A 13,181-nucleotide genomic window follows, 5' to 3' on the forward strand; every position below is an offset into this window, starting at 1 on the left:
GAAGTGTCTTTTGAAGGGACATTGAGCACTCTCTCACCATTCTGAAGAAATGCACTTGACCTTTAAGCCACCAATCCCTGACTAATGTCTGCTGACCTACTTTTTCACCTGCAGCGTCATCAGTGGTGTTGGGGAACTGGATCTGGACAAGGGGCTTGTGAAGAAAGTAGAGCCCAATACCAAAGACAAACCTTATGCCGACTGCCCCTTCCTGCTGCTAGATGTGCGAGACAGAGATTCTTACCAGCAGTGCCACATTGTTGGAGGTAAGAGAGAGAGAGCTTTACAGTGTCTCACTCCCAAGAATAGAGCCCGGTCCTGAGCCCAGGCAGACTTGAACCACAGCCTGTGGTCAGCAGTTGTGGAAACGCTATGTTAGCCAGATCTGTTCTGGGAGCCTATAAGCTGGCTCTACCACATGCTCTGGGAGAGGCTGGCAACATTCTCAGAGGGCTCAGGGGCCCAGTGCTAAGTGTCAGAAATAATGAAGTGACACTTCCTATTTGTTCATAGTGTCCTGTTTCTTTCCTTTCACAAAAGTATTTAGGTTTATAGCTAGTTGATTTTGAAAATATGTTTCTTTTAACTCTTAGACTTTAAACCAGCTGGGACTTGAGGCTGAGTTGTACTGAGGGCTACAAACTTCCTAAGCTTTGTCTTCTCTTTGCAGCTTACAGTTACCCAATTGCAACTCTGTCTAGAACAATGAACCCTTATTCAAATGATATTCTTGAATATGTATCCTTTGTTGCATTTTAAAGAGCTGGATGGTGTAAGGACTGTAAGAATCAAACTCATCATGAATCGTGCTCCTAGTAAGAAAACTCTGTGAAGGACCTTTGGTATTCATTAGTTTACTTAGCATATTTTAGAATGTGGATCCTTAACTGTTGCTGAGAATGCTTCCAAGCCATCCTGCAGTGGGACAAAAAAGGTTTACGATCCACTGAGAGTTAGTCCTAAGGCTTTTTTCCCCAGAAAGCTTTCCCAAGTAAAATGTAAGGAATGAATTTTTTTCCTTCTATTTTAATTTTTTGCTTCTTAAAGTTTTAATTTTTTGCTCATAAAAATCATACAAACAGAAAATAGTTTAAATACTGAAAAATATAAAAAAGAAAATTGAAATCTCTGATAACCACACAATTGAACAACAAACTCTTACTATATTTTTTGTGTATTTTATTCCAGACTATCTTCTATGCAGTCTTTTTAACAAAGTAAAAATCATACCATATATATAATTTAGTATGTTGCTTTTCCACACTTCATATTACAGTGTATTTCCCCACACTAACACAAGCTCTTTATAAACTCTATTTTTGATGTAGTATAAGATCTCATCTTTAGATTTACTGTAATTTACTTAATCATTCCTCTCTGGAGGAATGGACTTTTAGGTGGTTCCCATTTTTTTACTATTATAAATAAGACTGCAGTGGACACATGGAGCATAAAATTTTTCTGTTCTCTCATCTGTAAAATGGAGGTTATAATATTTACTCTCCAGGATTGTACAGATGAAAGAGTCAGAGTGTGTAACGGGTGCCGTCTTGGACATGGTGATATAAGTTCATAGGAGAAAAGGATACCAGCTTGTATGGTTTCCATGACAGGAAAAACTCCAGTACCCCCTGAAGGGGGGTCATCCAGTGCTCCTTGAACTCAGCGAGGTAAACCTGGACAGCTCTCCTTCCTCAGGGGTTTCTGTATCGTCCAGGAGCATTAGCTCAGTGTGGTCGAACCTTAACTCACCTGATGCTTAGAAAAATGCCCACGGCAAGATCATCATTCTGTACGATGACGACGAGAGGCTGGCCAGCCAGGCCGCCACCACCATGTGTGAGCGGGGATTCGAGAACCTCTTCATGCTTTCCGGAGGTGAGGGGGCTGTGCCCTGCTTAGGACTTAAAAGGCAAATACTTGGCTTCACACGCCTTCAGCTCCACTCCTATCACCTTTTCCCTCCCAGAGCTCAGAATTTAGTGTTCTGGAAAGAGAGAAAACCATGCTGGCAGAAAGGAGTCAGGATATGTGAACCTTCCGTTAGCTCCATCAGCACATGTTTTTAATTCCTGAAATAATGATGTTACTTTATGGCTCTTTAAGAAAGCCTTAATGCTGAAGACTTGAGCAAAATGATTTCTGGTGGAATTTTCAGAATCCCACATAATAACTGACATTTTCTGGTGTAATTTACTTAATGGTGAAACAGTTAAGAAAGATTTCCCGTCCTTGTGTTGAGGAGACATGCAGGCTCCTTTCCAGGTTTGCCTTGGCCTCACCATGCTAACACTGCTTTTTCTGATGATCTTCCACACCTAGGTCTAAAAGTTTTAGCTCAGAAATTCCCAGAAGGACTGATTACGGGTTCCCTGCCAGCATCTTGCCAGCAGGCCCTTCCTCCTGGCTCTGCCCGGAAACGATCCAGCCCCAAAGTGCCACCCCCACCAGCTGAGAGTAAATGGAGATTTACCCCAGAAGACCTCAAGAAGATAGAATATTACCTGGAAGAGGACCAGGGTCCTGCAGACAATCCTAGTAAGATATTTTGACCTTTAGAAATAATGCTTTCTGTAGAACTTGAGATTTGTAGCTTTGAACATCAACCTCATCATATGAGAAGCTTGATCTCTTATCTTCAGAATCTTAAAATATTTGCAAGAGAAGGGGAATGTGCAGGTGCTATGTGAGGAGAGGGGAGGTGAGTGGAGGTGATCCCAGATTATGGCAAGAATTAGGCATTGCACACAGACACAGAAAGGGAAGAGATGGTATCAGTCAAAGTGTGTAACTCAGGCAGAGTTGAGAGGCTAAGCCTAGGCTCTCACATTCCTTCTTGGAAAGCTTTGTTTCCTTCTGCTGCTTCTGGGTATATTTAAATTACTTCCAGGTATATTTAAATTACTTCCGGCCTTTCCTTTGGTACACTGCTTTCTCCTTTTCCTCTAATCATTCCCGTACCCTTCTCTTCTGAGAAGGAATGAAGGATAGACGAGGTTGGTTGGGATAGTGGAGAGGAAGGAAAAAAAAGCTATCTGGGTTTCCTTTCATCCCTGCCCCCTTCACTACCTTCTAGTCGATCTCAACGATGAAGAGTAGGTTTTAGCCTAAAGTAGATGCTGAATAGGACTTCATTAGCTTAAAAGTGGTTTGTAGCATAAGACTTAATTCGTTTAAAACTGTACTTGGCAGATTGTCCCTGGAATCATTCTTGCAGCTCTGCTCCCTGCTTTCTTGCTCCCTTCAGGCCGGCTGAGCCAAGCTAATGCTTCTGGAAGAGACTCCAAGGTTCCAGGCGCCCGCAGCAGTCAGAACCTGCCTGCCGGGGGCCATGCCGGCCATCAGAATCCCCGCTTACTGGGCAGTGGCCACCTGCAAGGCAAACCCTGGAAGTAAAGACTTTGTCTGTCTTAGCCAAATAAATGTTTTCTCTCCTTTCGGAACCCCTGAGCAGTTCCCAAGTTGGTCATTTTCAGAAACTGCTGCAGAGGAAAGACCTCAACATGTGTGTCAGGCCCTCTTCCCTCTTCCTGTCTCTAGCACCTCTCCCACATCCAGCTCGGGAAGGATTTTTACAAAAATCAGAGGCATAACAGGCTCTAGTGTCCTCCCTGTTGTTTACAGAATATTTAAGTCTCTGAAACTGAATAGGAAAAAACAGTCTAATTTTTTTAGGCTTTCATTTTTTTTTTTTTAATAAGGTCCAGTTTGTTTTGGTCTATATCCTGCTGTGTTTTGTAAATACTTCAGGCACATCTGGTGTGTCCTTCCCAGCCAGTTCTTTTTCACTAAGTGTTCTTGGTTTCATGAAGGTTCTCTAGGTAGGCTTTGCAGCCTGAGAAGCTGTCCCTGGGGGTGCAGATGATTCATAGCTTTCAGCCACCACCAGGGCCCCCACCAGGTGTGGACCCGCTGGCTGAGGAGCTCCTTGCCCAGCTCCGGATGCAGGCTCTGTCTTGAGTTTGGAAAATGGTACCTGAGTGAGCATCACTCAGTTAAGATTTAGTAGCAGCTTTCACATGTGCTCAGTGCTGCTCCTCACTAGATGTTTTCCTGGAGCCAGCACAGGTGATGATGTGTGCTCAGCTGCCTTCACGGGAAAGCCCTGTACACTGTACAGGGCTGGGTTGAAAACATATGAAGCCCCCTGGAGCCATCTCTCATTTGTGGTTGCTTTATTCATTGTAAATTTCCATTACCCAGCTCAGGCCCATCCACCTTAGATGGGTAGAAATTATGGCCACTTGAAAACATTGGCTTCGGTTGAGCCACTACCAGCACACAAGGTGAGGACGACTCCACAGCCCTTTGTCAGAGCTGACAGCCCCTTAAACCCTTGCTTAAAAATACAGTATTAGTCTAATTGAGTAATTAGTGCAATTTCCTGCTTACTTTTCATTCTCATGACTGAGCTGTGATTAGGAGGTTGTGATTACATATTCTTGTTTGGGCCAGAATTTTGAATCAGCATTAATTGAATTGCTAGATGACTGACATTCATTCCATTTAATTGGGGGAGCAAAAGACCTCAGGTAAGGATGAAGAACTCTGAAATCATCAGGAAAAGGGAAAAGAGCCTTGTTAATTTTTATGGTCTGTGATCTGTAGCTATGATAAGGGACTAAGGAATAAATTGTGCTCTTTGTCATGGCAACCAGCTTCTGAAAAGCCAGCTGAAAATTGCCTATCCTTAGGTGGTTATTGCTGCTGGGTAAGATTTGCCTTAACAGGACTATTTTTCTTACCACCAAAAAAAAAAAAAAACACAGTATTTCCAACACGGGGGGCTGTATTTGTAGGAGAAATAAAGGTAATAAATATCTTATAGAGACATATGGAAAAATAACTTTCAGATTCAGCCCAGTTCTGTTTTAGTGTGTTTATTCTTCTCTACTTGATTTCCAAAGTGCAACATTTTCCGATGCTTTAGAAATCAAACAAACCAGGGACATTGTTCAGATGTCAAGCCGTGCCCAATTTTCCACAAGATTCAAGAATCTTGTATCAAATTCAGCCAACGTACACATAGCTTTAATGAGGAGCCTGTCATGTCTCTCTATAAATTTATTGCCTGAGAACTAAGTACAGCCTTTTGCTCATGCCAAAATGCTCTGGCTTTTTATTTTCTTTACAGCATAGATTTTTTAAAATGCAAATTTTTCCACACTCAACTTCCCCCTAGCATGGACAAGATTTTCAGCCATTTTGGACACATATACATTTTTAAGAAAAAAAATTTTTTTTCTCTGTGACAAAGTTATGGTTTTGCCATTTTCAAGTCAACTAGTCAGGAGGTTAGATTTCCCCTATTCGATTCTATTTTGAATGTAAATGGTAGTCCCTCTTTGTTCCTATTGTGCATTCCCATCACAACACAACACTAGAGTGGTAGAAACTATTGTGTACATGTGCAAAGTCAGTGTAGCCGAACCTATTAGAATTGCAGTGCATTTAGTTGAGAGACCTGGCAGGTTGACTATATTTATGTGTGTTTCTCCATAGTGCTTTGCCTGTTGGTAAGGATTGTAAATAACTACTCCTCAAAGACCTGTTCTCATTCTGCACTTTGTGTGTTAAATGTTACTCGCAGACAGTTTTTACATGCTCAAGGTATTGCTCTGAATGTTCTACTTTACTAGTTTCTTCGTTAGATTAACTGACATGTCTTATTTAAGTGATCTGTGATACTTTATGCAATTATGAATGTTGAAGATTAAAGTACGTAGTTCTTAATCTGTTGTTTGTTATTAATATGCTGAGATCTGCCAGCTTCCCTCCTCCTCTCTGTTGAGATGGTTTGTGGGGAGGCACATGAGACTGGGGTGATTTGAAAGAGTACTTCTTTTTGCTGTGTGCCCCAGGAATGCATATTTTCTTTGTATAAATGAATCAGGAAACCATTTCAGTTAGGGCAGGGAACCTTAGCTCTCTATTCAAAAGACCTGGGTTTTTCTTCCTGCCCAACAGGGACTGATTGCTACCTTAAACACATTCGTGGGACTTTCTTGTCAGTGTTGCAGGGGTTGATGAGCTTCCCTTGCCTGGGAACTTATGACCCCCTAGATGGAAAATGCTTTATCGATGTTCAGCTATCACCAAAGTCTAAATAATAAGTTCAATACTTTAAAGGGGTATGTATTTAAGAAAGAAAGGAGGAAAGGAGGGAGAGAAGCAAGGAAGCAAGAAGTGGGAAGGGAGGGAGGAAGGGGAAGGCGACAGTACTCATTACAAAAAGAACAACTAGGGCTGTAATAATGTCAAGTTTAATCTATTGAAAGGTATAGAAAGGGGACTTCCCTGGTGGTCCAGTGGTTAAGACTTTGCCTTCCAACGCAGGGGGTGCGGGTTTGATTCTTGGTCGGGGAGCTAAGATCCCACCTGCCTTACAGCCAAAAATAAATAAGTAAAACAGAAGCAATATCATAACAAATTCAATAAAGACTTTAAAAATGGTCCACGTCAAAAAAAAATCTTTATAAAGTGAAAGGCCTAGAATGACTCACATGGCCTAAAAGTAATTTTATTTTTTACCTTTAGTAGAAAACTAGAACTAGCACAATCGTATTGGACTTGGGGTGTAAATCAGAATTAAAGGAGAACAAATAGTGTTCATTAGTTGCTGAGGGACTTTTCCTGTGGAGCTATTGAGATTATACAAAACTTCATAAGACTTTAGGCTACTCACCAAGAACACAGAACAAAATAAAACCTTCTTTTCTCTAATTCCCTTGTGGAATATAAGTGAAATCAGAGTCCTAGGCTGGGAAGAAATATGTAGGCAATTTTTCTTGTGTTGGTTTTGGTTTCTGTCATGTTATATATTGGTTGTAGATTCTTTTATGTTATCTGACTTTTTTAGGGGGGATAATTAATTTCTGTCCACCTGGATTTAAATCCATGACTCCCTTCCTGCTCTACTCTGAAGATAATCATTAAGAACCTTTCTTTCACCAGTTCCAAAATATTCCCAGTGTCTATAATGTGCGTTTATTTTTTCACAATTCTTTCAAAGTTGTAACTCCCATACTACTTTCCTTTTTCTTTTTTCAAGAAACATCAGAAATGTGGATTTTTACATCAGTTTATGTGAGCATGATGATATGCTTATCTACTGTTCAATTAATTTTTCGATTAAAATATATTTTTCCTATAAAAACAATAAATAAGACACATTGTGCTTCCACATTGTTGAGACTGCATTTGGGTAGTAATACTTTCCTAAAATTGCAGTAATTATTGAAATTGCTATTGCCACATCCTTAAATTGGCACACAGGTCAGTTATAGCATAAAATATGTAATGGTGGCAATTTGTGAGCATTGAGCTTTGATAGAACAGGATTCAGTGCATGATTTTATGTGTTTACAAAACTACAGTGCCCTCCCCCCCGCCATCCCCTTATGATCTCACTCTCTGATGCTGGTCCTCTTTGTTCCGAATGCAGACGCAGATTCTCTTCACCTGCATAACATCCTGAGGCACCTGGTCAAATGTGTGGCAAACAGAGGTCCCTTATTAAATACTATTGACTGAGGAGCTACATTTTTTTTTAATTATTTTAAATTATTTTTACTGTAAACTCCCAGAGGGTGAAAATCACTGACTACATGGCAGTGGCCCTTAATAAGGGTTTGTGAATAAATGAATTGAACCTATCAAGACTGAAGTATGGGGTGTAAAGCCCATTGTGGTGGCCACTCAGTGCTGGTGTGCCATTCTGGTGACCCGGAAAGTTTGTTATCCCTTGTCCCCTTGTACATCCTACTTTTGTAGGTGAGGCATTCATAACTCTGAGATTTTTAGATTACCTTCTGCAGGAGGTACCCAGGAAGCTGTTAGGGCCGTTATTATTACTCTGGCTATCTGCAGTCTGCCTGTTTCCAAGGTCTTCTCAGGCTCAAAGTAGCCTTCAGAATTCATCAACTACAGGTTGTACACCATCCCCATCTGAGAGTGGGTTTTATTTTCTCTTTTGTTTCAAATCTGGAAGGTTGCCAGGTAATAATGCTAGCATTTATGGAGAGCTTACCATGTGTTAGGCGGTATTCCTGGATTCTTCATTTTATGCTTTGACTCATTTGACTATCACGACATCCCTGCGAAGTAGGCGTCCCCATTTTCAGGTGAGGAGACTGAGGGTCGAGTGGAAATTAAGCAATTTGCCCTGAGTCACTGAGCTAAAAAGTTGAGAAACCACTCTGTTCTGTGCTTCCCACTCTGGGTGGGCACAACCACTCTTTCCCCGGCCATGCCTCCAACTCACCAACAAAAATGTAACTCTCCTTTGGCTGTTGGCTTCTCCACGTTCCTCGTCACCTCAGATTCCACCAAAAGCTTTCCTCCCCTGCCTGCACAAAAGGCGATGGGAATTCAAGGACTCAAACATCTGCTCCTGGGACCATGTATTTCCACACGCCACTCTCTGTGTCTGGTGAAGACACAGGTGCTCCAGACAGGTGCTCCAGAGTTTCTGAGATTTGTTTCTTAATGTTCACCTAATGAGGTATCACTTAGGGAATGGGAGTTACAAACTTTTCATTAGATTGTAGGGAAAAAGTAGGCTGTTTTCCTGATGGTTGAACTATCCAATAAAACCATATTGATATGATTTGTGTCTGATCTTCTCTTTTCTTTGTGGTGATGTTTCTGATTTAGGCTGAAACATAAATTGTGTGAATTGGCTCATGACCACAGGCGTGCACTTCATGGAAGAAGCAGCAGCAAACTCTGTGCCTCAGCCCGTGTTAGCAGAGCTCTCGTTCCACTGCCTTCTTCTAAAATGTAGCTGAACACACCACTGTGGTTAAGCAGAAGACTTTTATTAATTTTCTTCTTTTAGTTTGGCAGTAAACATTTGGCAGTCTTCGTCTCTGGGGTCGTTAGATGATGCTCACAGTTTGAGTTTCCAAATTAATGCAGATCCTGAAAGCTTTGGGGAGAATTCATTACTCTTTGACAGTTTTTCAGATTTGACGGGTGCTCTGTGCTTCTTTTTTAGAGCTCTTCCTTCATCTGGCCAATCTGAATGTTTTGGTTGGTCGTATCAGTTTCCTGTAAGGAGCATCTGGGTCTTAGTGTGTTCACAGAAAGATGTTTCTGTCCTTAAAGTCCTTAGAGCAAGAGTCCGTCTGCATCTTCAAATCCACCTAGTCCCACTTGCCCTTGCAAAACAATTGCTGAGATGATGAATAGCCTTGCACTAGATGAGGGACCAGTGAGGTCATATCTGGATTGTATTCAATGACATTTCAATTTTAACTTCAGGCCAAAGCCAGAAAGCTAGACATGCATATCTTAGTGTTCATTCAAAAGACCATCCAAAGGATTCTTATGGACCACCACGGACCACACTGAGAACCATAGATAATGGTCTAAGAACAAAGTAAAATGAGTTCATTTAAAAAATAAAGATTTTTGAAAAGTCCTGGAAAATAGGCATTACCACGATCAATTCCCTAGATTGTTTCAGGAACTGAATGTGAGCAGCAAGGGCTCTTGGGAGTTGTCATCTGAGCTACTGCAGAGTGCTCAGGGAATGGCCCCCAATCAGGAGACATTAGTACCCTGCCCTTGGTAGAAACACTTGCTTCTAGCTTTACCTGGAGTATAAACTTTTCCAAAAATAAGGCCTTGTTCTGGGCAACAGCAGAAGAAATGAGTTTAGACGAATTATGAAAAACAATGTGGGCACAAATTAAGATGGCCATTTAAATATTTGATTTTGATAATAAGTTGATATTAGACAACTTTACCTACAGGTAATCTGGCGTGTTTGAAATAGCTTTCACCCCTGCCCCAATTTAACAAACTCATTGCAAGAAATTCAGAAAACTATAAAGAGGAAAACTACCACCGCTGCCTAGGGTAACCACAATTATTATTATTGGGGAATATCTACTTCTAGGCATAGTGGATGTGTGTTTTTCAAACAAAAATGAGATTCATACTCAATATACTATGTTGTAGCCTGCTTTTTTAAAACAACCGTATGGAAATATAAATCACATACCATAAAATTCACGCATTTAGTAAATTTACAGAGTTGAGCAAGCATCACCACAATCCTATTTTAAAATATTTTCATCATGTGACCAGCTTCTTTCGCTCAGTATATTGTGACCATTTTTCCACATCAACACAGACTACAATGGCTTTCCCAATATTCCAGTGTGTAAATGTGTAATATCCATATCAATACAGGTATCTAGGGACTTCCTAGGTGGCACAGTGGTTAAGAATCCGCCTGCCAATACAGGGGATACGGGTTCGAGCCCTGCTCTGGGAAGATCCCACATGCTGCGGAGCAACTAAGCCCGTGTACCACAACTATTGAGCCTGCGCTCTAGAGCCCGTGAGCCACAACTATTTGAGCCCGTGTGCCGCAACTATTGAAGCCCACGCACCTAGAGCCCATGCTCTGCAACAAGAGAAGCCACTGCAATGAGGAGCCCACACACCACAATGAAGAGTAGCCCCTGTACGTAGTAGCTAGAGAAAGCCCGTGTGCAGCAATGAAGACCCAATGCAGCCAATAAATCAAATGAATAAATAATTAATTAAACTTTTTTAAAAATGCTGGTATCTAGGTTCTTTTCCTTTTAATTTAAATTTTCATTATCACAACCTTGTACATATGTTTATTTGAACTTCTCAAAATATTTTTATAAAATAAACTCCTCCAAGTGGACTTACTGGGTTAAAGTGTCAATATGTTGAAATTTTTATTTATATTGCCAAATTCCCCTCCAGGAAGGTGGTATAAATTTATCCTCCCACCAGCAGTATATGACAGGTCTTATTTCTTCATGCTCTTGATAATACTGATTTGTCAGTCTTTTTATTCTCTGTCAATCTGTTGGGAGAAAAATAATATATTTATTTTTCTTTCATGTACAAAAAAAATCACTCAGAGAATCAATGTCTTTCATTTATTGGCTTTTTGTGTTTTTTCTTTTGGGAATTGCCTATTTTTCTCTTCAAATGTTAGTCTTTTTTTTTAAAAAAAAAAACCTTTTACTTATAAGAGCTCTTTCCCCCACAAGGTTATTAATACTTTTTCATATACACTGCATTATTTTCTAGAATTATTGTTTCTTTTTTAGCTTTATGTTTTTATTTATAATTTTTTACCCATAGATTTGTAAAATTAGGTATCTGCAAAGAAAATGTAAAGATCTTCCTATAGTTGAAAATAGAAAAAAAAAATGTTAGACTTCCGTGTCACCATTTAACAAGCATTTATTAAGTGCCCACTATGTGTCATGTACTCGGCCCACCAGTAGAAATTGAGTGTTGAGCAAAACAGCACAATCCCTGCCCTCCTGGAATTTTCATTCTGGTGCTTTGCTCCTTGTCTTTTCAGCTTTCTTAAGACTCTTACTTGTTCAGAGCCTTACTTTCTAAACTGCAACTCAGGGAAATTCAAAATAACTTGCAAGCCTACAAAATACAGATTATAAAATTTAGAAGTTCTCTAGTATATGTGGAGACCATTCATTCAACAAATATTTATTGGGTATCTGTATGTCGAGTACTGTTGATGGTTTTGGAGACTGAAAGCCAAACCAAGTGGTCTCTGCTATCAGGGAGTACAGTTTATATTAAATTAAGCAATTGTATCCTTAAAGTGTAAGTAATCCAATTTTGTAAAATGATATATTGTCTTGCTAACTTAATATATTTTCACTTACCCATCCTTATTAAACAGGAAGATTAGTTTTTTGGTTTTGTTTTTTAATTGCCCAAACTGAGCCATTACGTGGGTTTCAGCTTATCTACAGAAATTGAAGGGAAATGCTTCCCAAAAGATAACTTGAAGGAAGCGTCATAAAATCTTTAGATCATCTTTCTGTAAAGACTGAAACACCATTTCACGTTGCCTCATAAACACATACATATGCATAGGTTTATGTGTGCCATATGTATAGTCAGCCTCATTCTTTTTGTTTTTTAGAATGGTAGCAAAAAAATATTTTTTAATGGAGTATAAAGTATAAGAATTTTGAATCACTATGTTGCATACCTATAACTAACATACATTGTAAATCAACTACACTTCAGTTTTAGAAAATTAAAAATTATAAAAAACCTCCAAGATGAAAATTTCCCAGTGAGCCCTTAAATATATATGGCCTTTGGGCTATTTTATGTGAAAAAACACAGATTTTAGGTCAGCGGAGTTGGATGCATCATGATACTTCATCTGGCTGATACAGGGAGAGGCTGCCATCCTTACCCCAGCCCCTTGTTTGGAGAGCTACCAGGCCACCCCCCACCCACTTCCCAGTGACTTCTGTGGGAGTAACACCCTGCTCAACAGTCACACCTGAAGAGATTTGGAAGAAACAGAATGTAGAGTCTTGCTTTGAAAAAAAATTGGGATATATGCTACACGCTGTGGTGCTAGACAGTAAGTGTGGTATCACAGCTACCAGAATCACCAAGCCAAAGGAGGGAAGCCAAATTCTAGGAGCTGTGGAGGGTATCAAGAGGAGAGCCTTGTGTTGGAGAAATTTTGCGGACAATAAGGAGCGGTGGTGGGTGGAAGAGGGGAGGGAGTGGAGACAGTGTACCAGGAGATGCTAGAAAGGATGTAGTAATGAGAAGTAAATTACTTCTGTCCCTAAAGGCAAAGTCTTCATGATATACTTCAATTAATAAGATACCCTGGGATTGGTGTTTGTTCTTTATCTTCAGTAAATGATTCCATTTAACCCAATTGTTTTCTTCCAATTTAATTCAGGAGTGGGAGGCCATATTTTGTTTTATAGAAATTTGCTTTGCCTGACTGCAACATCGATTTGCGACAACAGTGGCCACCAGGATTATTCTAGTTCACGCTCAGGGTTACTGCTTTTGTAGATGAATGGATCCGACTAGCTAGACTATTGTACAAGCTGAATTCCTCACCACTGCAGGGTGCCCGGCATTTGGTTAGCAGCTGTGGCTGCTGCTTGCTTCTAAGGTATGAACAAATCACCCCACTGACGAGCTGAGCTCAGGGTGGTCTAATTAAAACAGACGCCACTTGGAGACAACTTCACAGGACCTTGGAATGCAGGGGAGTTTAAGGGTCATCTAGTCCAACCACCCGCACGTTTCCAGTGAGACCTGCAGGTACTAAATCACTTCTGCCCCAGCCTGACATGCCACATGCATTCCCACACATGAGCCCCATTCTG

At 40.4% G+C, this 13,181-nt stretch overlaps 1 protein-coding gene across 6 annotated transcripts in view; it reads left to right on the plus strand.

The window, feature by feature from the left end:
- The window catches only part of CEP41 (centrosomal protein 41), a 44,728-nt gene extending 38,998 nt beyond the window's left edge, over positions 1-5,730 (plus strand). For all 6 annotated transcript variants that reach the window (XM_057733658.1, XM_057733653.1, XM_057733655.1 and 3 more), the window contains 5 exons: positions 115-266; positions 671-738; positions 1,764-1,878; positions 2,323-2,538; positions 3,248-5,730. In XM_057733658.1, coding sequence (XP_057589641.1) covers positions 115-266; positions 671-738; positions 1,764-1,878; positions 2,323-2,538; positions 3,248-3,396 — 700 coding nt within the window. In that variant the 3' untranslated portion in view covers positions 3,397-5,730. The remainder of the gene's footprint in view (positions 1-114; positions 267-670; positions 739-1,763; positions 1,879-2,322; positions 2,539-3,247) is intronic.
- Positions 5,731-13,181: the final 7,451 nt, after the last annotated feature.

This window comes from Hippopotamus amphibius, chromosome 4 (assembly GCF_030028045.1).
Source record: "Hippopotamus amphibius kiboko isolate mHipAmp2 chromosome 4, mHipAmp2.hap2, whole genome shotgun sequence".
Classification (NCBI taxonomy): domain Eukaryota; kingdom Metazoa; phylum Chordata; class Mammalia; order Artiodactyla; family Hippopotamidae; genus Hippopotamus; species Hippopotamus amphibius.